Raw genomic sequence first — 23,926 nt, forward strand, 5'->3', positions numbered from 1 at the left:
GCCTAATTTCTTGTAATAAAAGTAAACTAATAAAAATTGCTGCTGTAATTTCATTATTTGAATGTAACTTGCTACGATGCAAGGTTTTGAACAGGTGTGGGCGTGGCCACAGCGTGCACATCTGATGTTGCTCACAGTGTCCTCGTGTGCCCAAGGAGCTTGTGTGTTTGCCCAGACACATGAAAAACTAGAGGGAACAAGGGGTGGGAGGGCGGGGTCAAGAGAGCAGAGACAACAAGAGATGCTGTGGATAGGCCTGTATAGGTAGGGCTTCTGGGTAATGAGAGGTGTGGTTAAAGAGTGGGGCGTGGTTACTGGAGGAGTAAGAGGTTGAGGCGTGGTCCTGCTCCTGAACCCACGTTGACGATTAACATCTCCAACTACACGTATCGTACAGCTCTACTCATTAATAAGCTGAGTAAAGTGCTGCCTGGTGGTGGCATGGTTGAGGCGGCAGCACATATGCCGAGCTGCATGTGTGTTCGCGTCCCGGCTTCAACAGTTTGCTGCTTGTCCTCTCTTCTCTCATCCCCATTTCAAGCTAAAACTGTCCTTTAAAAACGTGCCTGGGTAGGAATACAAGTCAAATCCATTTGAATGAGTTGTTTTTCAGGCTCTGAAATGGTGTGCTCATCAGTGGTTGTTGCCCCGGCAGGTCCCAGCACCCTGTCGCCCGTCCTGGCCACTGTGTGTGGGAGAGAGGTGCCCGGCCCGCTGCACTCGTCTGCTGACTCCATGTACATCCACTTCTCCTCCGACAGCAGCGTGAGCGGGAGAGGCTTCAACGCGTCCTACTCACGAGGTTAGAACCCCGCTGCACCCTCCTCACAGTTACTCACACCCTGCACATAGTACTCACAGTTACTCACACCCTGCACATAGTACTCACAGTTACTCACACCCTGCACATAGTACTCACAGTTACTGACACCCTGCACATAGTACTCACAGTTACTCACACCCTGCACATAGTACTCACAGTTACTCACACCCTGCACATAGTACTCACAGTTACTCACACCCTGCACATAGTACTCACAGTTACTCACACCCTGCACATAGTACTCACAGTTACTCACACCCTGCACATAGTACTCACAGTTACTCACACCCTGCACATAGTACTCACAGTTACTCACACCCTGCACATAGTACTCACAGTTACTGACACCCTGCACATAGTACTCACAGTTACTGACACCCTGCACATAGTACTCACAGTTACTCACACCCTGCACATAGTACTCACAGTTACTCACACCCTGCACATAGTACTCACAGTTACTCACACCCTGCACATAGTACTCACAGTTACTCACACCCTGCACATAGTACTCACAGTTACTCACACCCTGCACATAGTACTCACAGTTGCTCACACCCTGCACATAGTACTCACAGTTACTCACACCCTGCACATAGTACTCACAGTTACTCACACCCTGCACATAGTACTCACAGTTACTCACACCCTGCACATAGTACTCACAGTTGCTCACACCCTGCACATAGTACTCACAGTTGCTCACACCCTGCACATAGTACTCACAGTTACTCACACCCTGCACATAGTACTCACAGTTACTCACACCCTGCACATAGTACTCACAGTTACTGACACCCTGCACATAGTACTCACAGTTACTCACACCCTGCACATAGTACTCACAGTTACTCACACCCTGCACATAGTACTCACAGTTACTCACACCCTGCACATAGTACTCACAGTTACTGACACCCTGCACATAGTACTCACAGTTACTCACACCCTGCACATAGTACTCACAGTTACTCACACCCTGCACATAGTACTCACAGTTACTCACACCCTGCACATAGTACTCACAGTTACTCACACCCTGCACATAGTACTCACAGTTACTCACACCCTGCACATAGTACTCACAGTTACTCACACCCTGCACATAGTACTCACAGTTACTCACACCCTGCACATAGTACTCACAGTTACTCACACCCTGCACATAGTACTCACAGTTACTCACACCCTGCACATAGTACTCACAGTTACTGACACCCTGCACATAGTACTCACAGTTACTCACACCCTGCACATAGTACTCATAGTTACTCACACCCTGCACATAGTACTCACAGTTACTGACACCCTGCACATAGTACTCACAGTTACTGACACCCTGCACATAGTACTCACAGTTACTCACACCCTGCACATAGTACTCACAGTTACTCACACCCTGCACATAGTACTCACAGTTGCTCACACCCTGCACATAGTACTCACAGTTGCTCACACCCTGCACATAGTACTCACAGTTACTCACACCCTGCACATAGTACTCACAGTTACTCACACCCTGCACATAGTACTCACAGTTACTCACACCCTGCACATAGTACTCACAGTTACTCACACCCTGCACATAGTGCTCACAGTTACTGACACCCTGCACATAGTACTCACAGTTACTGACACCCTGCACATAGTACTCACAGTTACTGACACCCTGCACATAGTACTCACAGTTACTGACACCCTGCACATAGTACTCACAGTTACTGACACCCTGCACATAGTACTCACAGTTACTGACACCCTGCACATAGTACTCACAGTTACTCACACCCTGCACATAGTACTCACAGTTACTCACACCCTGCACATAGTACTCACAGTTACTCACACCCTGCACATAGTACTCACAGTTACTGACACCCTGCACATAGTACTCACAGTTACTGACACCCTGCACATAGTACTCACAGTTACTGACACCCTGCACATAGTACTCACAGTTACTCACACCCTGCACATAGTACTCACAGTTACTCACACCCTGCACATAGTACTCACAGTTGCTCACACCCTGCACATAGTACTCACAGTTACTCACACCCTGCACATAGTACTCACAGTTGCGCACACCCTGCACATAGTACTCACAGTTACTCACACCCTGCACATAGTACTCACAGTTACTCACACCCTGCACATAGTACTCACAGTTACTCACACCCTGCACATAGTACTCACAGTTACTCACACCCTGCACATAGTACTTGTGGTGACTGAAGGTGATGTTTTCTGAGGTGGCTTCGAAGTAGGAAGAAACTCGCTGAGGCTGTGACAGAAAACAGCGTCAAACAGACTTACATTGTCTGGGCTCCTCGTAAGCCGCTCCAAACTTTCGTGGCATATTTATACTACACCAGACAAAGAGACATAAATACTGGGTTTGGACAGATCTTAGCTCATACATGGAAGACGACGAGTTTATCGTCCACAGATGTACACGAATCACATCCCTATAGGGGCCTCGGCCGCCTCCTACCATTAACGTAAATCTTGAACGCCGCCATCATCCTTCCAGACACCAGAACAAAATGTTCTAGGCCAGACACTTCATACTCACAGTTACTCACACCTGCACAGAGAGCAAGAAAGCAAAAACGGAAAAAGAGTATTCAGTATTCTGTCCAGCATATGTCCCCTTAAAACCATGACATGAAGTCAGAGGAACTGTCTAAACCTCTGGGACAGGATTGTGTGGAGGCAGCGATCTGGAGAAGGGACAGAAACATCTCTGCAGCAGTGAAGGTTCCTCTGACCACAGTGACCTCCATCATCTGGAAATGGAACAAGTTTGAACCTCCAAGACAAGGTCAGGGAGGTGACCAAGGACCCGATGGTCACTCTGACAGATCTCCAGAATGTCTCTGTGGAGAGAGGAGAACCTTCCAGAAGAACCATCTCTGCAGCACCCCACCATTCAGGCCTGTGCGGCAGAGCGGCCAGACAGAAAGCACTTCTCAGTAAAAGGCACATGACAACCCACCAGGAGTTTACAAAAAGGCACCTGAAGGACTCTCAGACCATGAGAAACTTCTCTGGTCTGATGAAACAAATATTGAACTCTTAGGCTTGAATAGAAGCATCATGTCTGGAGGAAACCAGGCAGAAGAATGCAGCAGTAACAGAGACATGATGAAAACCTGCTCCAGAGGCTCTGGACCTCAGACTGGAGCCAAGGCTCATCTTCCAACAAGACAACTGCCCTCAGCACACAGCCAGGTGAACAAAGGAGGGGCTACAGGACAGCTCTGTGTGAGCCCTTGAGTGGCCCAGGGGCCACACTTGAACCCAATGCTCACCATCCAACGTGAGCTCGAGAGGTTCTGTAGAAGAATGGGAGAAAGGGACATGAGCGTGTAGCATTAGAGTATTGTACTTTTCTGTGTGTGTTCTATTTCTTCAGTCGCGCCTTTTCAAAGATAGAGCGAAGGTCAAAAACACTTTTTCTTTTTTTGACAATTTATGTCGTAAACATAAAACAATTAAAACAAACATAAAACACACAAACAAAAGTCAAAAAGTGTTCATGTTGGGGAGGGAGTCCTGTGGGTCATGCAGACCTAAGGCACCAGGGCCATATGTCTGCTGACCTAATGTTGTGTGTCCAGGTTGCGGGGGCCTGCTTCATGCTGACCGGGGCGTCCTGAGCAGCCCTCTGTACCCTCAGAACTACCGGCCTAACGCTGACTGCAGCTGGCACGTCATGGTCACCCCCGGCTTCAGGGTGTCCGTCGCCTTCCAGAGCCCCTTCCAGATCCAGGGCTTTGGGACCGGCTGCAGCACAGGGGACTCTCTGGAGGTGCACAACTCTCCACACATGCTAGCATGTAGCACATTCTAGAGTCATGTCCTGGGCTCTTCGGGACATGGACATCCACACATGCTGAGCCTTTCATTAGGGCTTCGATCCACAGACTTTCCATGTCAAACCTAAAACTTAAAAGTTAAACAGTGATTTCCCCTTAGTTTGTTTATGCTCACAGAGGACACTGAGTGTTTCGCCAGGAATTACAGAGTATTTAACCATAAACACTGTCTGAATTCTACCATGAAGTCCAACCCGTTCAGGATGTGGTGATGTCGTGTGACATGTTAGCTTTGCTGTTAGATAATCATGATGCTACATTAAAATGGGTACATTCTAGGGAACATCGATACCTCATATTTAAATGTCCCATTCACAGAAGAAGAAAGGTCAGATTCACCTCTTTTCTTGCATCTGTCATAAAGTAGGCAGTATTTAGTATCTAACAAATTCAGATTTTTGTGTGGATATTTTACAGAAATCAGCCTTATTATGCAAATTGATTGACTAATTATACAATCAGGCTATATTTGATGGACCGTGGCTGCAGAGCCGCGGCGCGGTCAAATGGCCCAGCAGTTTCAGGAACTGCGGCACGGCCATATAGCCTCATGGCTAACCCTAACCCTAACCCTAACCTTAACCTTAACCTTAACCCTAACCCTAACCCTATAGCCTCATGGCTAACCTTAACCTTAACCTGTTACCACCCACCTATTTTCGCCCTGTGCACAATGGTTGGACCCAAATGACATTGCTTATTAAAAGAGGATCTTATGTTCCACATGCAAGTGTGATACATCATTAGAAAGTTTAGGCCTTCTAGTTTCTGCAGATGTGCACATGTCACACTGTCAGGGCTTCAGAACTTACACTACAGAGGCCCAAACATAAACAAAACATCCTTTTTTTAGTCTCGCCTGAATATTGTCAATTTGTAATGGTCCTGAGCATGACATACTTCATTGTGTGCATATGCTGTTCACTGTACATGATGTTTATCTTGTTGACAACAACTGTGTAAAGTTTCAGATCTCTAGAACAGGCATTTTGGTGCTGTTGACCTTTTTGTATCAAAAAGTATATTCGGAACAAGTGATCCAAATATGTGCCAACTGTGCCAAACTGTTTTATTACAATTTTAGCTCCTCTATGATCATAAAACATACATTTTGATGTTTTGTAGGCCACTAATACCTATTATAACTGCTAAAAAAAAAATATGTGAAAATGTGTAAATATGAGTTTACCCATGAATTTCCCATATAGAGGTTAAAAAAAAAAAAAAAAATTATAATATTTTTATTTTATTTTTGTATTGGTATAATAATACATATATCTAACAAAATGCACGTCCAAAAGGCTAATAAAATCAGAAAACGTTATGCGCAAAATCCTGCCGAGAAATCTGGCTCTTTACAGCCTTCCCGGAGCCTTACGCACGAGAATACAGAAGATTCTGTGTAAATAAACCCTTTGTCCCGCCTATCAGGACAAAGGTCTCCTGATTGGCTAGAATAATATGTCACTCAAAGTCTCCTGCGTGCCTGTTAGCAGAAGCTAAGGGCTAAAAACAAAGATGGACGCGCGCTTCGGAAGCGCCGAATTTTTTTCCTCCGGAGGCTGTAGCAAACAAACCCGGTGACAGAAAAATTGGTGGATGGTCTCATTCTGTAGGAAACAGTCTAAGGAAGAGATCGATGTCAAACACTATCTTATAAGTCAAACAGGTCATTTGTTATGGACGGAGAAATCCGGCGGACAAGCGCATTCTCGTCCAGCGAGAAACGAAGAAAAGTTTGTTTACTTGACAATATCTCGAAATCGGATAACTTCAGGAAAAATACAAGTGGATATCGTTTTTCAATGGTTCCTTACGGACAGACTGAGTACAAGGATGTACAGAATTAAAGCCGTTTCGTCCGTCATAAACAGCAAACAGGACATGTGTTTGTAAAAGTTGAGACTTTCTCACAAACTATTGGCAATTGCTTCTTGGAGCAAATTATTTAATGTAAATCAATGACATATTCGTTTTGTTGAGAAAATAAACTTTAAAATGATGTATAACTTGCTGGTATTGACCACAGAAATAAAAGTGATGATGTAAGAGAATATTTGAGATATAGAAAATGTTCGCCGGCGGGTGGGTGGTAACAGGTTAACCTTAACCTTAACCTTAACCTTAACCCTAACCCTAACCCTAACCATAACCTTAACCCTAACCATAACCTTAACCTTAACCCTAACCCTAACCCTATAGCCTCATGGCTAACCCTAACCCTAACCTTAACCCTAACCCTAATCCTAACCATGACCTTAACCCTAACCCTAATCCTAACCATGACCTTAACCCTAACCCTAATCCTAACCATGACCTTAACCCTAACCCTAATCCTAACCATGACCTTAACCCTAACCCTAATCCTAACCATGACCTTAACCCTAACTTTAACCCTAACTTTAACCCGGCGCGGTCAAATAGCGCAGCAGTTTCAGGAGCCGCGGCACAAAATAACATGGCAGTTTCGGCCGCGCGCCGCGGCTCTGTAGACACTCCCATATTTGGTATTATAAAATAATCATTATTGCTGTTGTTATTAGGCTATTATTAATATTATTAGTAGCCTATTATTCAGTCATCATCTCTGTTTGAAATGATAGTCTAGAATGAGATTGACAGAGATCATGTGATGTCGGTCTGGCCCGGGAATCGAACCCATGATTTCCTTCAAAAGCATGTTGTTTTCTGTAGCTGCGTAACGGCCAGGACACGTCCGCCCCTCTGCTGGCTCGTCTCTGTGGGACGTCTCCTCCTGCCCTGCTCCAGACCTCCGACAATCACCTGCACCTCCGCTTCAGGACGGACAGCTCCAACGAGGCCAGCGGCTTCAAGCTCATCTTTGAAGCTCACAGCCAAGGTACTGTCACGGCAACACGTGTGATCGTATGTCAAACCAGCCCAGGTACAGCGCTGTCCATCCTTTGTCCTAACGTCCTGACACAGCGCTGTCAATCGTGTGTCCTAACGTCCTGACACAGCGCTGTCCATCGTGTGTCCTAACGTCCTGACACAGCGCTGTCCATCACGTGTCCTGACGTCCTGACACAGCGCTGTCCATCGTGTGTCCTAACGTCCTGACACAGTGCTGTCCATCGTGTGTCCTAACGTCCTGACACAGCGCTGTCCATCGTGTGTCCTAACGTCCTGACACAGCGCTGTCCATCGTGTGTCCTAACGTACTGACACAGTGCTGTCCATCACGTGTCCTGACGTCCTGACACAGCGCTGTCCATCATGTGTCCTAACGTCCTCTGAAGTGTGTGTGTGTCTTGTGCAGCCTGTGGAGGACACATCCAGCTGCTGGATGGAGATGTCCCAGGATACATCACTTCTCCTGGTTACCCTCAGAACTACCCTCAGAACATGGACTGTGTGTGGGTCATCACTGTGCCCAACGGAGAGGCCGTGCAGCTGGACTTCCACGACGACTTCTACATCGAACACACCAGCAAGTACGACTGTGTTTAACACGACTGTTCCACAAATACATGCACCAAGACACGGAATGTTCAGTGAAATGATGTCACTTATTAATCAAATAGTGTGTGTGCATGATTTTTGTTTTTTGTGTCTCTGTGATGTATCAAAATGTCCTTTTAAGTACCATTTTAGTTTATTTTATCGTGCTTATGCACATTATGTTTTACTCTTGTGCTATTACAAAAGAGAAATATCCTACTCTAGGACAGGTGAGTAATGTCCTTGTGTAGTCCTGATCCAGTCCAGGTTTAGTTTTAGGTTTTATTTTTAAATGTTTATTTGTAGAGCACATTTCATACACAAGGCAATTCAAAGTGCTTCACAGCAGGAAAAATGCATTCAAATCACAAAGAAATTACAGAAATCACAAAACAGTTTAAGAAATAAAAGAGAAGAGTGCAAAGAAAAAATGTTTTCAGTCACATGCACAGCTAAACAAAACTTTAGCTTAGATTTGAACATTGTCAGAGTAAAACCTGTCTCACATCTTCTGGAAGACTAGTCCATGTTTAGTCCTGACTCTGGCACCAGCAGGAGGCCGGTCCATGTTTAGTCCTGACTCTGGCACCAGCAGGAGGCCGGTCCATGTTTAGTCCTGACTCTGGCACCAGCAGGAGGCCGGTCCATGTTTAATCCTGACTCTGGCACCAGCAGGAGGCCGGTCCATGTTTAGTCCTGACTCTGGCACCAGCAGGAGGCCGGTCCATGTTTAGTCCTGACTCTGGCACCAGCAGGAGGCCGGTCCATGTTTAGTCCTGACTCTGGCACCAGCAGGAGGCCGGCCCCTGAGAACAGGACTAATGTGATGGTACTTCCTGGTTCTGGTCAGGACCCGAGCAGCAGCGTTCTGGATGAACTGCAGCTGTTTTACAGCTCGTTTGGAGAGACCAGTGAGCAGCCGTTACAGTCTAATCTACTGGAGACAAACACATGGATAAGTCTCTCCAAATCTGGTTTTGACACTATATTTTTGATTTTGTCAATGTTTTTTAGATGGTAAAAAGCTGCTGATGTTATTTATTTGACGTGTTAAAGTTCAAGTCTGAGTCCATTATTACCCCCAGATTTGTAACTTGGTTTGTAGGTTTTAGAGAGAGACTCTGGAGGTGACACTAACACTTTGTCTTTGTTTCTGTGACAAAGACGATGATTTTAGTCTTGTCTGAGTTCAGCTGGAGAAAGTTGTTTTGCCTCCACAAACTGATCTGTTGGATGCAGTGACAGAGTGAATCCACTGGTCCATATTCACCTGCGACAGTGAAACATAGATCTGACTCGTCTGCATCATTGTGATAGGACACATTTTCACTGCGTATCAGCTGACCTAATGGCAGCATGTAGAGGTTTAACAGAAGGGGACCCAGGACTGACCCTTGGGGCACTCCACAGGTCAGGGTCATGTGGTCTGAGACACAAAGTGCTTCCTGTCTTCCAGATAGGACCTTAACCAGTTTAGGGCGGGGCCAGTGATGCCCACCCAGTCCTCTAGTCTCTGTAAGAGGGTCACATGATCGACAGTGTCAAAAGCAGCATCAGATCAACAGAATTAAGACTGAGGCTTTTCTCGTGTCAGTGTTCAGGAGGATGTCATTTGTCACCATGACAACAGCAGTCTCAGTCACCATGACAACAGCAGTCTCAGTCACCATGACAACAGCAGTCTCATTCACCATGACAACAGCTGTCTCAGTCACCATGACAACAGCAGTCTCAGTGTGATGAGGTCTAAAACCTGAAAAACATCAAATAAGTTGTTTCTTAAGAGGAAATCTGTGACTGTTGTAAACAACCTTTTCAAGGACTTTGCCCCAAAATGTCAGATTAGAGATGGACCGGTCATGACTCAGGACTGCAGCATCAAGACTGCTCTTCTTTAGGAGAGGCTTTATGACCGCAGTTTTCAAAGACATTGGGAATGTTCCAGATTGAAGCGACATGTTAACTATGTGAGTGAGTGATGCTAACAAACTGTTCAGCACAGACTTTAGAAATCTGGAGGCTCACACATGGCGGCAGCTGTAGATGATGGACTGTCATGGACAGTTTTGTCAGTTACAGGTGCAAAGTGAGTCAGCTCTAAGTGTCTTGGTGGTTTTAGGGTAATTTTTTGCATTGTGGGATTTATATCATTTTAATGCTCTGAACTTTGTCATTAAAGAATAATGCAAACTCATTACACTTGATGTGGAAATGAGTTCTAACGGCAGCTGAGCAGGAGGGTTTGTTAATCTGTTTACTGTGACAACTGGACATGCGAGTTGTTACTGCAGCTTCCAATTATTTCAGAGAAATATCTTTCCCTAGTTCTACATAAGATTAAGTTGTACATGTTCAGCTTCTCTTTGTAAATCTCTTTTTGAACCTGGAGCTTTGACTTGCGCCATTTCCGTTCGGCCCTGCGGCACTCCCTTTTCTGTGCCCTGACCCAATCATCATGTCTCCATGGCAACTTCTGCTTATTTTTAACCATTTTAGCCTTCATAGGGGCGATGGTGTCCAGAACATTCAAAACACTAGATGTAACAGAGTTCAACAAATCATTTACATTAGAACATGAGACATTTTCAAAGTTTATCATTTCCATAAACAGTGCACCTGTGCCATCATTTATGTGTCTCCGCTGAACAGCTGCAGGACCAGCCTCTGAACAGCTGCAGGACCAGCCTCTGAACAGCAGAGCAACATCGATCACATTAACATTTGAAATATTTACCCCCTTTGTAATTATGAGATCTAGAGTGTGTCCTTTGCTGTGGGTAGGGCCACTCTGCTGTGGGTGGGGCCTCTCACATGCTGAGTAAGACTGAAGGTTTCAAGGACAAGCTCTTTAGCGTTTCTGTCACAAATATTATCAACATGCACATTGAAATCACCTGTAATGACCAAACTATCAAAGTCTGTGCATACGACTGAAAGCATCTCAGTAAAATCATCAATAAAACGTTGGCAGTGCTGGGGAGGCTTGTATAAAACAAGAGAATGGATGGAGACCGTTTTAGCTCCATTTTAAAGGATACATACTCAAATGATGAAAACACCCCAAAAGACAACCTGCGGGTAATTATTTCATCTCTAAAGACAGCACAGACTCCACCCCCTTTTTTGTTTTCTCGTGTTTCAGATTCAAACTTAAAGTTGGATGGAGCAGATTCTATCAGAACTACATTTCCTGTGTTTTTGTCAAGCCATGTTTCAGTTAAAAACATAAAATCAAGATTATAAGAAGAAATAAAATTATTAATTAAGAGTGATTTGTTACATAAGGATCTGACATTTAGCACAGCAAGTTTCAGACTAGTTTCAGTGAGACTGGGCTTTATCTTTTCACAGGGAATATGAATCACATTTCTCAGATTGGGCAGCCTGACTCGCATTTTGTTTTTCCATCTGTGTGATGATGTGACTACAGAATAGCACTAGGGGGGGCTCTTTTTACATAGGGCCCCGGGTTAGTTTGATTTTTGATATGACAATAAGTCCCGGCAACGCTGAGACCCAGTGCATCCTCTCTATGGGAGATACCAGGTGAAAGGTGAGGGGGGATGGGTGGTGGGGATTTTGTTGGTGTAGTCGGCTTGTGCAGGGAAGAGTTGATAAGTATTGACATAGCCCTTGCTATATTGGGCGTGAGTGGAGCCATCTTAATGCCTGATTTGATCAGACATTCAAAATGGCTGGGAAGGCCCATGGGTGAGGGTGGAGATGAGAAGCAGAATGAGGAATCTTTAGTGGGAGTAGATGTTACAGGGGGAACCCAGGGATGGTCGGGCCTGTCACAGATGGGTCCAAGGCCTTTGATGAGGACCCTATGGGGAATGACCCCTGCGCTGGCCAATGGTGAAGATTGTTGTGGTGCTGTTGCTGATGAGTCCTTCGCTGGATGCGGTGGAGGTGAATGTGGAGCACCTGGAGCTGAACCCTTTGCTGGTGGTGGTGGAGCAGCTGCTGATGAATCCTTTGGTGGAGGCTGAGGTTGTGGTGCTGTTGATGTTGAAACATTGGCTCGGTCTCTGGCTGATGGAGCAGGAATTCTTCTCTCATTCCTCTCTTCTCTAACTATCTGCTCAGGACCCTGTCCAGGCCCAGTCCAATGCCTCAGAGCGTGGAGCAGGTTCTCTGTCAGCACCCTCACTCCACCTCTGCACCCTCACTCCACCTCTGCACCCTCACTCCACCTCTAGGTGCACACTCTTTGGACAGCCATGTGTTCAGCTGAAGAAGCCGGCTAAACTTGTTTATCCTCCTGTCGATGTTTGGAAGAGGTCGACTTATGAATGTTTTGATTTCCACTTTATCAAGCACGTCGAATAACTTCAAGAAGTCTTTTTTCAAAACTTCAGTCTGTTCCCGCCGCATGTCGACTGCACCACGAGCACAATCAGCTGTTTAACTCCTCGATGTTTAGCCAAAACATTCGGAAGGAGTGACGTTATCTCAGAAACAGTGATGCTGGGAAAAGAATGTGGGCTGATCTTTCCATGCGTCACATGCCGTATTGCAGCATCTCCAATCAAGATAGACTTACGTGTGACCTCGAGGTATGGCATAGATCCTCCCTCTGTCTGCTGCCTTTAGGCCACGCCATGTATTGAAAGTAGCTGGTTTTCTTGTAAAAAATGTGGACTTCTTACCACTGGATGACACTGGAATTGTATCTCGGAGCCTTTTTTCAGATTCTAATGCAAAAACCTGTGTTATAGAAAGGCTCCTTGTTATACCTGATGTACTTTCTGTGAGTCCTGCACGCGACTCCTGCACCCGACTCCTGCACCCCGACTCCTGCACCCCGACTCCTGCACCCCGACTCCTGCACCCCGACTCCTGCACCCCGACTCCTGCACCCGACTCCTGCACCCGACTCCTGCACCCGACTCCTGCACCCGACTCCTGCACCCGACTCCTGCACCCGACTCCTGCACGTGACTCCTGCACGTGACTCCTGCACGTGACTCCTGCACGTGAGTCCTGCACGTGAGTCCTGCACGTGACTCCTGCACGTGAGTCCTGCACGTGACTCCTGCACGTGAGTCCTGCACGTGAGTCCTGCACGTGAGTCCTGCACGTGAGTCCTGCACGTGAGTCCTGCACGTGACTCCTGCACGTGAGTCCTGCACGTGAGTCCTGCACGTGAGTCCTGCACGTGAGTCCTGCACGTGACTCCTGCACGTGACTCCTGCACGTGACTCCTGCACGTGACTCCTGCACGTGACTCCTGCACGTGACTCCTGCACGTGAGTCCTGCACGTGAGTCCTGCACGTGAGTCCTGCACTTGAGTCCTGCACTTGAGTCCTGCACTTGAGTCCTGCACGTGAGTCCTGCACGTGAGTCCTGCACGTGAGTCCTGCACGTGAGTCCTGCACTTGACTCCTGCACGTGAGTCCTGCACGTGAGTCCTGCACGTGAGTCCTGCATGTGCAGTGCTCTTGCTGGGCTGAGGTTGAAGGGTGGCGGTGGGAAGGCGCTCTCTTGCAAAAAGTACTTTCAAAATGTTGCTCACGCCTGCGGCGCTCGCACGCCGATCTTAGCTGCGTAGTACTTTTCGCTTGCGCTGCCGCTCTTAATATCACTGCGCGAGCGCCATTCTGTGTCTCGCCGTGCGATCGCTGTGTGTTGTGTGTCTGATGTTGTGTGTCTGATGTTGTGTGTCTGATGTTGTGTGTCTGATGTTGTGTGTCTGATGTTGTGTGTCTGATGTTGTGTGTCTGATGTTGTGTGTCTGATGTTGAGTGTCTGATGTTGAGTGTCTGATGTTGTGTGTCTGATGTTGTGTGTCTGATGTTGTGTGTCTGATGTTGTGTGTCTGATGTTGTGTGTCTGATGTTGTGTGTCTGATGTTGTGTGTCTGATGTTGTGTGTCTGATGTTGAGTGTCTGATGTGTCTGATGTTGAGTGTCTGATGTGTCTGATGTTGAGTGTCTGATGTTGTGTGTCTGATGTGTCTGATGTTGTGTGTCTGATGTTGAGTGTCTGATGTTGTGTGTCTGATGTTGTGTGTCTGATGTTGTGTGTCTGATGTGTCTGATGTTGTGTGTCTGATGTTGTGTGTCTGATGTTGTGTGTCTGATGTTGTGTGTCTGATGTTGTGTGTCTGATGTTGTGTGTCTGATGTTGTGTGTCTGATGTTGTGTGTCTGATGTTGTGTGTCTGATGTTGAGTGTCTGATGTTGAGTGTCTGATGTTGTGTGTCTGATGTTGTGTGTCTGATGTGTCTGATGTTGTGTGTCTGATGTTGTGTGTCTGATGTTGTGTGTCTGATGTTGTGTGTCTGATGTTGTGTGTCTGATGTTGTGTGTCTGATGTTGTGTGTCTGATGTTGTGTGTCTGATGTTGTGTGTCTGATGTTGTGTGTCTGATGTTGTGTGTCTGATGTTGTGTGTCTGATGTTGTGTGTCTGATGTTGTGTGTCTGATGTTGTGTGTCTGATGTTGTGTGTCTGATGTTGAGTCTGATGTTGTGTGTCTGATGTTGTGTGTCTGATGTTGTGTGTCTGATGTTGTGTGTCTGATGTTGTGTGTCTGATGTTGTGTGTCTGATGTTGTGTGTCTGATGTTGTGTGTCTGATGTTGTGTGTCTGATGTTGTGTGTCTGATGTTGTGTGTCTGATGTTGTGTGTCTGATGTTGTGTGTCTGATGTTGTGTGTCTGATGTTGTGTGTCTGATGTTGTGTGTTCTGTCCTGCAGTTGTCAGTATGATTACCTGGAGGTGCGTGACGGCTCAGACTGGAGTGCAGACCTTCTCTCTCGTCTCTGTGGGAACACCTTGCCCTCCACTCAGCGCTCCTCTGGCTCCTCCATGACTCTGCGCTTCAGAACCGACACCAGCGTCACACACAAAGGCTTCAAGGCACAATATTCCATCTGTGAGTACACACAGCGTACACACAGAGGACACACAGAGGACACACAGAGGACACACTTACATTCTGATGTGCCATCTGTACTGGTTCACTTAAAATGCTCATTTTATGTGCACTCCATTTGAACGCTGTTCACCTTGTTAAAACGCCCACTTTCCTTTGTACTTGTACTTTGTACTTTGTTGGGTTATTTGAAAAATGAAGACTGCCAGTGACACATTAGATTCAACATGTCTTATTTGTCCTTTCTAGATTACATAAAATGTTTTGCACAGCCACCACAGTCACACCAAGTCCACTCAGAGCCTCTGATTGAGGCTAACTGCTGTGGGCAGTTGAGTAGTTCTGCTCTTAAAGCTGCTCCATCTTTGTTCTAACTAAAGCGGTTCAACCTTGTCACAGAAAGAGTCTTTTAAAATCCCACTCTCTGTCCGCTCAGTGTTCTGTGAAGATTCTGCAGCTGTGGCTGTTCTCTACAGCTGACTGTGCCTGTCCCCTGCTGTGCAGCTGCAGAACCAGGACAGGATGCAGTAGGTCAGCAGGCGCTGCTGTCCCCCTGTGGAACAGAGTTATGGCCGATATAGGGAGGTCCACCTCCTTTAATTCAATTGTTTTTATACCGCCCAAACTCACAACAATTGACTCGGTGGTCTTTAGCCTGTTTTACAAGTCCCTCCAGCTGCTGTTTTCTTCACTCCCTCACCTGCCTCACCTGCCTCACCTGCCTCACTTCTACACCTTCTCCATGAAATTGAAAGTGCCTGTCTGGAAAAGAACGTGATATATCCTTTTCTCTGACAGCGACGTGTGGCGGTCGCTTCATCGGGCAGACCGGACTGATCCACAGCCCAGGTTTTCCGGGGTCAAACTACCCTGACAACTCCCAGTGTGAGTGGTACCTGGAGGGCCCCACTGGACACTACCTAACCCTGAGCTACCAGAACCTCAGCCTGACCAGCGGCTGCTCTCAAGACTACGTGGAGATCAGAGAGTACAACGCATCAGGTCAGGACACAAACCAGAATTCCAGAACATTCTGCTGAACTGCTTATGCCTTTGTATTATTATGTTAAACTATAAGTACAGTGTGCAATGTGAATGCACTTAATATACAAGGAACATTTGACCAAAAACATTCACATCTGTTGAATATATTTATAATACTATATTTATGTATATGATAATATTATCTGTTTATACCAGGTCATGGGACAAGACACTATTCCCATCAGACGAGACACGTCATTAAGTCCACAATCGTGGAATTGTCTGATCACATGTGTGAAAATGTGCTGATCAGTTTTAGTTCCTCATTCACCAGCGTTAACCCTGTTTTGTCTGAGCCAAATCTAAACACTTTTACGTACCTTCTATGTATGTGGCACAGATTCCTGTCCCATCCCTGTGACAGTTCATAGAATCCTTCATGTAATCACACTTTACCCAACTAGAATGCACCAGAAATAGACAAATGTTCTGGGGACATGCTTGTGTCCCAAAAACATAAACTCTAAATGTGGTGTTGTCCAGGCCTGGTGCTGGGCCGGCACTGTGGCTCCGCCCTCCCCGCTCCCATGGACACCTCCGACAGCTTTGCCTATGTGAAGTTTGTGAGTGATGGAAGTGGAAATGCCCCTGGGTTCAGCCTAAAGTTTGAGGCCAGCGTAGAAGGTAAGCTTTGACCAGATCACGAAAAATATGATTGACATACATATCAAAGGCAGGCATCATGATAATGACGTTTTCAACTTCCATCTGGAGGAGAATCCCTCTTTGAACAGAAATGGAGGTGTAATATACCAGATATTTTACAGCATTTTGTGAACTACAGTGTCAAAGTCAGACGTCAAATCAAGTTACACCAACACTTTGTGAGTCTGCTGCCATCGTAACATCACTTGAAAGAGCATTTTTCTGACCCCTGAAAAGTATCAAAGCATTATTTTTTTAAAGAATCTTTTTTTTTTATATGGGTCTGTAGGTTTTTGGCTGCAAAGTATCTAGATTAGACTTTTTAAGAATGGGGTTTACTATAGCAAGCTTAAAATAAGAGCGAAATATGTCTCAGCTTTATAACCCAGGGACAAACATCAGAAACATCCAGGAGCAGGGAGGTCGCTTTAATATCAAAAGGACGAGATGAGCGTTTCATCTTTCCCACTAAGAGGCTGACGGTGTGAAGAGGACCACCAGGATGTTGAGGACATAAAGACACAAACCTAATTCAGGGGAGAGTTTATACTTGCCCTTAAATCTTCAACTTTCTACAAAAAGATTCTGAAAAACCTCAAAAGAAATATGGGGGTTTTATTATTACAATAAGATTGGAAAAATAAGCAGAGCGAGACTGCAATATCATTTTGTTAAGATGATGTCTTTAAGATTAAGACTGCTCACTTCTAATTTCGTGGAGTTCCACAACCATTCTACTTTTCGACAGCTTCTCCTGAAGCTGCAAATGGTTTCATTTATCCAAGGACAAGGCTCTGAGGATGAGACTGTCTTGTTTCAGCTGCTGATAGTGGAGTCACTACACACAGCAGACAGGTCACCAGGTAACCCAGCTGCAGTGTTTGTTACAGTGAATCCTTGTCTTCGTTGGTGCCTTGTTCTTCTCAGTCTCTCTCAGTTTGCCTCACATCCACCACCAGCGGAAACCAATCCTTCCTTTCTATTCCTCCTGTTTTGTTCTCTACTACGTTCCATTTCACAATATCACCTTACACGCCAACAATCCATGCAAACACTCTTCATGTGAGGTCACCGGATCCGTACTGACATCCTCCGAACTGGTTAGTTTCTGTCTTTTATGTTCTTCTGGCTTTTAGTTGTTTTTGTGGCCCCAGACACTTACCCAAACTTGTCAAACAGAATGCCCAGCTCAGACTCATTGTGTAGCACAGATTCCATCACACCACACAGTCCTGGCACCATTGTGGAGAACTCGGAATATCATGTGGAAAACAGAGAAAAAAGTGAAGCATCTCCAAATGGACCCGATGACCTCATGGTTTCATATGATGTAGTGTCACAGATGAGGACCAGACTACAGGAAGACACCACTTTACAGGATAGAACAAAACTAACACCTGAACACATCTGCAAACTACAAGACTTCTGTCTAAACACCACATATGAATTCCACTTCTACAGATTCCTGGCTGTGCCATGGGCTCTCCCGTCCCTCTCATAGTGGTCATCTTGTACATGGAGCACTTTGAGAAGAAGGCACTGACCTCCTTTGTAGCCACTCCTCTAAACCTTTGGTGTCGCTACGTGGACGACACATTTGTGATGATCAAGAAACAAGAGCTGAAGCCATCAATGCTGTGGACCTGAATCAGGTTTACAAGAGAAGACCCTAAGGAGAACCGCTTGGACTTTCTAGATCGTTCCACTATCAGAGGAGAGGACAGGAAGTTCCAAATGGAAGTATAAAGGAAACGTACACACAGGGATCAGAACCTGCTCTTTAGCTCTAACCACCCACAGCTACAAAAACTACAAAGGATTTTTAGACAGTTTATTTTAAACTGGGCAACATTTTAAGACAAAAAGAGGATTTCCATGGCCCATTCCAAGGCTGTTAGGGTAACAAAAGGATATTGGTTTAAGGTGAAACTAAGGCAGGGTAAACAAGTAGATTAAGAAGACGGGCTATTATCTGGAGCCCCTGCCTGGGGGCAGGGCTTATGCAGCTCATAGTAACATATGACTCATAATTCTCTATGATGGAACACTCCAAGATTAATGAGGGTTTACAGAAACATTTTTGGTTAAGAATATATTTTATGAAGTCCAAAAATCTCATATGGTTAATGTGAGTTATGTGTATTTCTTTCCCTCTGCCTCCTGCAGACACACACAAACACACCATGCACAGCTCTCATTGGTTTATCTGCCACTTGTCCCGCCTCCCCCGTGCGTTAGTTTGGCTGCCTCCTGACTGTATCAAAACTAAAATTAACAACAGAAATATATGTGCACTAGATAAGTTAGGCTACAACAAGCTCTGCACTTGGAGCGACTGTTAGAACATGGAAGAGGCTAAAGATGGAGCTCCATGAAGATCTCACCTCGTGGGGTTCAATGATGATAAGAAAGATGAGAAATCAGCCCAGAACTACAGGAGGAGCAGGTCAATGACCTGAGGCTGGGACCACAGTTTCACAGGTTACTATGGTAACACACTACGCCGTCATAGTTTAAAATCATGCATCGCACAGAAGGTTCCTCTGCTTAAGTCATGTCCAGACCTGTCTGAAGTGTGCCACTGACCATCAGGATGATCCCGAGGGTCATGGGAGGAAGTCATGTGGTCAGAGGAGACCAAAATAGAGCTTTTGGTATAAACTCCACTCTCCGTGTTTGAAGGAGGAAGAAGGATGAGGACCATCCCAAGAACACCATCCCAACTGTGAAGCATGGGAGTGGAAACATCACGCTTTGGGGGAGGAAACATCACGCTTTGGGGGAGGAAACATCACGCTTTGGGGGAGGAAACATCACGCTTTAAGGGAGGAAACATCACGCTTTGGGGGAGGAAACATCATGCTTTAGGGGTGGAAACATCAAGCTTTGGGGGTCTTTTCTCCTCAGGGGACAGGACGGCTGCTCTGTATTAAGGAGAGGATGAATGGGGCCATGGATTGTGAGATTTTGGGAAACAACCTCCTTCCCTCAGTCAGAGCAGTGAAGATGGGGCGTGGTTGAAAATGGGGCGTGGTTGAAGATTGGGCGTAGTTGAAGATGGGGCGTGGTTGAAGATGGGGCGTGGTTGAAGATGGGGCGTGGCTGAGTCATCCAACATGACAATGACCTGAAGCACACAGCCAGGAGAACCAAGGTGTAGCATGTATAATGCTGCAGTGCATTAAAATTGGAGTTGGACTAGTACCAGAAGTTTAAGGTTCGGCTCGGAGGAAAATGAGGTGTATTCAATGAGACAACTGACAAAATGCTTGTAGCGCTGAGTGGTGTTATTTACAGTGATTGACAAATATATACAATATTTACAGTTGTGCACAATTAGAATAATGGTCCATATTTCTGAACTTAATCAGTTCAACGCGTTAACAAAGTTCCAAGTGCAGTGCTGCATAGCTCAGTCCACAAAAATAGAATCCACGGGTAAATTCCAAGGGTTTCAGAGTATGAATCAGTGTATCCACTAGCAGGGGATATTGTGTAGGATATAATGTATGTGTGGGGAGCAGCTGCAGCGCCTCCTACCGCACCGGCAGATGTTTGCACTCTCTCGGTTTGTTCTGGTTTCTTTAGCTCGCCATCCAGTTCTGGAACCTGGCCTGTTCAAAACAGGACCATGAATAAACAACAGAATTATTATTATTAATTAATAATTATTATAATTCAACATTAGATCATGCTTAGATACAATATTTCATGTCATCTGTTCATCTCAATCCGTAATTAATATTCCCAGTGTTTTGGGCATAAATAGTTACAGTGTTGAGCATAAAGAAAAATTAACATTTAATAATTTAACTTTAAATCATTAGATTTCAGTGTCAGATTCAGCAAAAGTTGAAGTGCAAAAATGATACAATTTAACATGAACGAGTGCAGCCAGCGCCCGCACCGGCTGACAAGTCCGTGTTAACTGATTCAATCAACAGTAGCATAGCATGTTAGCTTCGAACAATAACAAAGCACTCACCAGGTCCACTTTAAGTATATCAGTCAAACAAAACACAAGATCACAGGCAGAGGCATCTGCAAAGTCGATGGCATAACAGTGAATAAGCAGAATATCCGTAAAATGTAACGTTTAGAGGGCTAACCGCCTACCTGCAGCCGCTTAACAACCTGGAGGCCCACACTCCTCCCGAACAACCGCGCGCGGCCATGTTTTAAAGAGCTTAGCGCCACAAATCTCGCGATACGTGTGCGAAGTCTCGCGATAGTTCGGCAGAGACGGACCAGGCAGGCAAAAATGAAGCAAAGGGACCAGGCAGGCAAAACGGAGGCAGAAACGGTCCAGGAGCAGAAAATCACCTGGGTTACAAAGGAGAGGCTCTGAAAGAAGCATCTCAAGGTTCTGGAGGGGTCTCGTCAGCCTCAGACATAAATCCAATAGAAACTCTTTGGAGCTGAAACTCTGTGTTGCTCAGCAACAGCCCTGAACCTGACAGATCCAGAGAAGATCTGTGTGGAGGCGTGGCCAGAATCCTGCTGCAGCGTGTGCAAACCAAGAACTACAGGCAACCTTTGACCTCTGTAACTGTAAACAAAGTCCTCTGTACCAAATATTAACATTGATTTTCTCAGGCGTTCAAATACTTATTCATAGCAGTAACATACTAATACAATAAATGAATAATAGAAAGGGATTTCCGGATTTTTTTTTAAGATTCACATTTACAAAATGCCCCTTCGATGAAGATTTCAGACCCTCCATAATTTCTGAGTAGGAGAACTGGCAAAATTGCAGGGTTCTCAAATACTTATTTTCCTCAATGTAAGTCCAGAAATAGAAGTAGAACCCATCTAAATCATAGGACAGTATAGTTATTCTAACATGGTTTGTTCTCTTTAGTGTGTGGGGGAGAGTTGAACGCTCCCTCCGGGACCATCTCATCACCAAACTACCCCAACCTTTACCCTCACAGCCGAGTGTGCCGCTGGGACGTGGTGGCTGTCCCAGGACGCAGAGTAACCCTGACCATCAACGACCTGCGCCTGGAAGGTTCCGGGACCTCCTGTCTCTACGACTATGTGGAGGTGAGGCTTACCTTGCAACAGCCAACGCTGCACTGACGGCTGTTCGGTTTTTATTATGTTTTTATTAATAAGTGTAAAATTGGGGAGCTCATTTGAGTTGGAAACAGGAAGAAGAGGCATTTTTCGAGCCATTTTTGTGCCCAAAGCAGAAAATCTTGGTCACAACCCCTTGAATGTGTAAAATATACACAGGGCTTTGAAGACTGTAATATCACCACCAGTGACTATTTCTGAAGTACTTAAACAAATTCACAGAAATTTAGCAAATGGATAAATGTCCCAGAGCGCCCCCTGTCCTTAGATCCTCCTTGTGCAGGAAAAACTACAAAATCCTTTGGGAGAAAGTCGAAACCTGGAGGAGAACCACAGAGAAGGAGATGGACAGATCCATCAGGAGGAGAGAGGGAGGTTCATCTAAAGACAGTTCCTCAGGCAGAGGAAGAGCATCTGGATCTCCAGGTCAGCATCAGCAGAGTCTGAAACAGTAGCACTCCGAGAGGAGTGGAAGAAGGAGAGAAACATGTGACCACCAATGAACTGGAATTGCAGAGGCGGAACCAGACGTTCTGAACATCTGGGGCTTATCCCTAAAAGAAAGAGGGGGGATCAGTGCTCATTCAGGCTGATGATGTGGTTTTAGCCCCAATACTGTATTATTTTTACAGAACCCTCCAAAGGCAAAGAAAGACCGTGGGCTTTTTGTCTCTTGAAAACATTGAACAGAACAGATGTGATAGTATTTCTGAAACTGTTCGTTTGGCAGGAGGTTCTCGTCCAGATGGACCGTAGCCTCCTGCCTGAGGGGAGTGGCCTCCCACCTGAGGGGAGTGGCCTACTGCCTGAGGGGAGTGGCCTCCCACCTGAGGGGAGTGGCCTACTGCCTGAGGGGAGTGGCCTCCCACCTGAGCGGAGTGGCCTACTGCCTGAGGGGAGTGGCCTCCAATCTGAGGGGAGTGGCCTCCTCCCTGAGGGGAGTAGCCTCCAATCTGAGGGGAGTGGCCTCCTTCCTGAGGGGAGTGGCCTCCTAAATATCACATTTTGCCAATTCTAATGACTTCAGAATGACTTGCAAGAGTGTGAATCATTTCCTGAAAAAAGCCATCACTGTGTTGTGCAGGTGCTGAACGGGCTGGCTGCCGATGCCCCTCGGCTGCAGAGGTTTTGTGGCTCTGTCCCGGCTGGTACTCAGGTCCAGTCCTCAGGGAACACCATGGCTGTGGTGTTCAGGACAGACGCCTCTGTGTCCAACGGTGGCTTCAGCGCCACCTACTCCACTGACGAGCCCGCAGGTCAGCATGCACTCTTTGCTTTACTTTCTTTGTTTCATTTCATAAACAACCAACACAGTCTGGAGAATGTACATCACAGAACACCACAAAACTTTCCTTGGCAAAAGTAATCAAACTCCCTGTGTGTGTTCAGTGTGTGGAGGCATCCTGGGCAGCGCGTCTGGGGGAAACTTAACCTCTCCTGAGTACCTGCTCTCCAACTATAGCAGCAACCTGAACTGTGAGTGGCTCATCCAGAACCATCACCACATCAACTCCTCCATCGTGGTGCTCATCCAGGACCTCCACTTGCAAAGCCACCAGACCTGTGCCAATGACTACCTGCAGTTCAGGCTGGGTGAGAGTTTTTACCACACTAAGGAATAAACTGCTCGCAATCAGTACTTCTCCATATGCTTTTGGTCTGACCTATCATAATAAGGATGAATTTAAAACTAAACCTGAACTTAATCCGATCTTAACCAGGAATCATGTTGTATTCTTATTTTTATTATGTATTTATTTTTGGTCAGTTGGCTCTTTCAACATATACATTTTCACTTGGAAACAACAGAATTGTCCAATCTGCCCAGAAATATGTTTTATTCAATCAATTTCATCTGTAGATTTCTCTGGGACATTGTAACATTAATGGCTGTTTTCTCCAAATGATTTTTTCTCCCACTTTTAATTTAAGGGCAAATCCTCCATTAAATTACAATCTCGGATTGAACAAAATGTTAACATATAGTTACTCAAATACTAAATAAGATTTCCAAAATCCACCCATCTTCTTCTGCTTATCTGGGGCAGACCCCAGACACTTCCTCCAGAGGGGATCCCGAGGCCAGCGGACACACATAGTCCCTCCA

At 45.8% G+C, this 23,926-nt stretch overlaps 1 protein-coding gene across 1 annotated transcript in view; it reads left to right on the forward strand.

Moving 5' to 3' along the window:
• The window catches only part of cubn (cubilin (intrinsic factor-cobalamin receptor)), a 277,880-nt gene that overhangs the window by 102,883 nt on the left and 151,071 nt on the right, over nt 1–23,926 (forward strand). The window contains exons 42-51 of the mRNA XM_072451238.1: nt 656–802; nt 4,447–4,637; nt 7,399–7,564; nt 7,985–8,159; nt 14,870–15,048; nt 15,847–16,050; nt 16,576–16,716; nt 21,602–21,786; nt 22,904–23,075; nt 23,209–23,412. Coding sequence (XP_072307339.1) covers nt 656–802; nt 4,447–4,637; nt 7,399–7,564; nt 7,985–8,159; nt 14,870–15,048; nt 15,847–16,050; nt 16,576–16,716; nt 21,602–21,786; nt 22,904–23,075; nt 23,209–23,412 — 1,764 coding nt within the window. The remainder of the gene's footprint in view (nt 1–655; nt 803–4,446; nt 4,638–7,398; nt 7,565–7,984; nt 8,160–14,869; nt 15,049–15,846; nt 16,051–16,575; nt 16,717–21,601; nt 21,787–22,903; nt 23,076–23,208; nt 23,413–23,926) is intronic.

The sequence above is a fragment of the Eucyclogobius newberryi genome, unplaced genomic scaffold (assembly GCF_026437365.1).
Source record: "Eucyclogobius newberryi isolate DKJ021-1_F unplaced genomic scaffold, fEucNew1.0.hap1 SCAF_18, whole genome shotgun sequence".
In the NCBI taxonomy this organism is placed as follows: domain Eukaryota; kingdom Metazoa; phylum Chordata; class Actinopteri; order Gobiiformes; family Gobiidae; genus Eucyclogobius; species Eucyclogobius newberryi.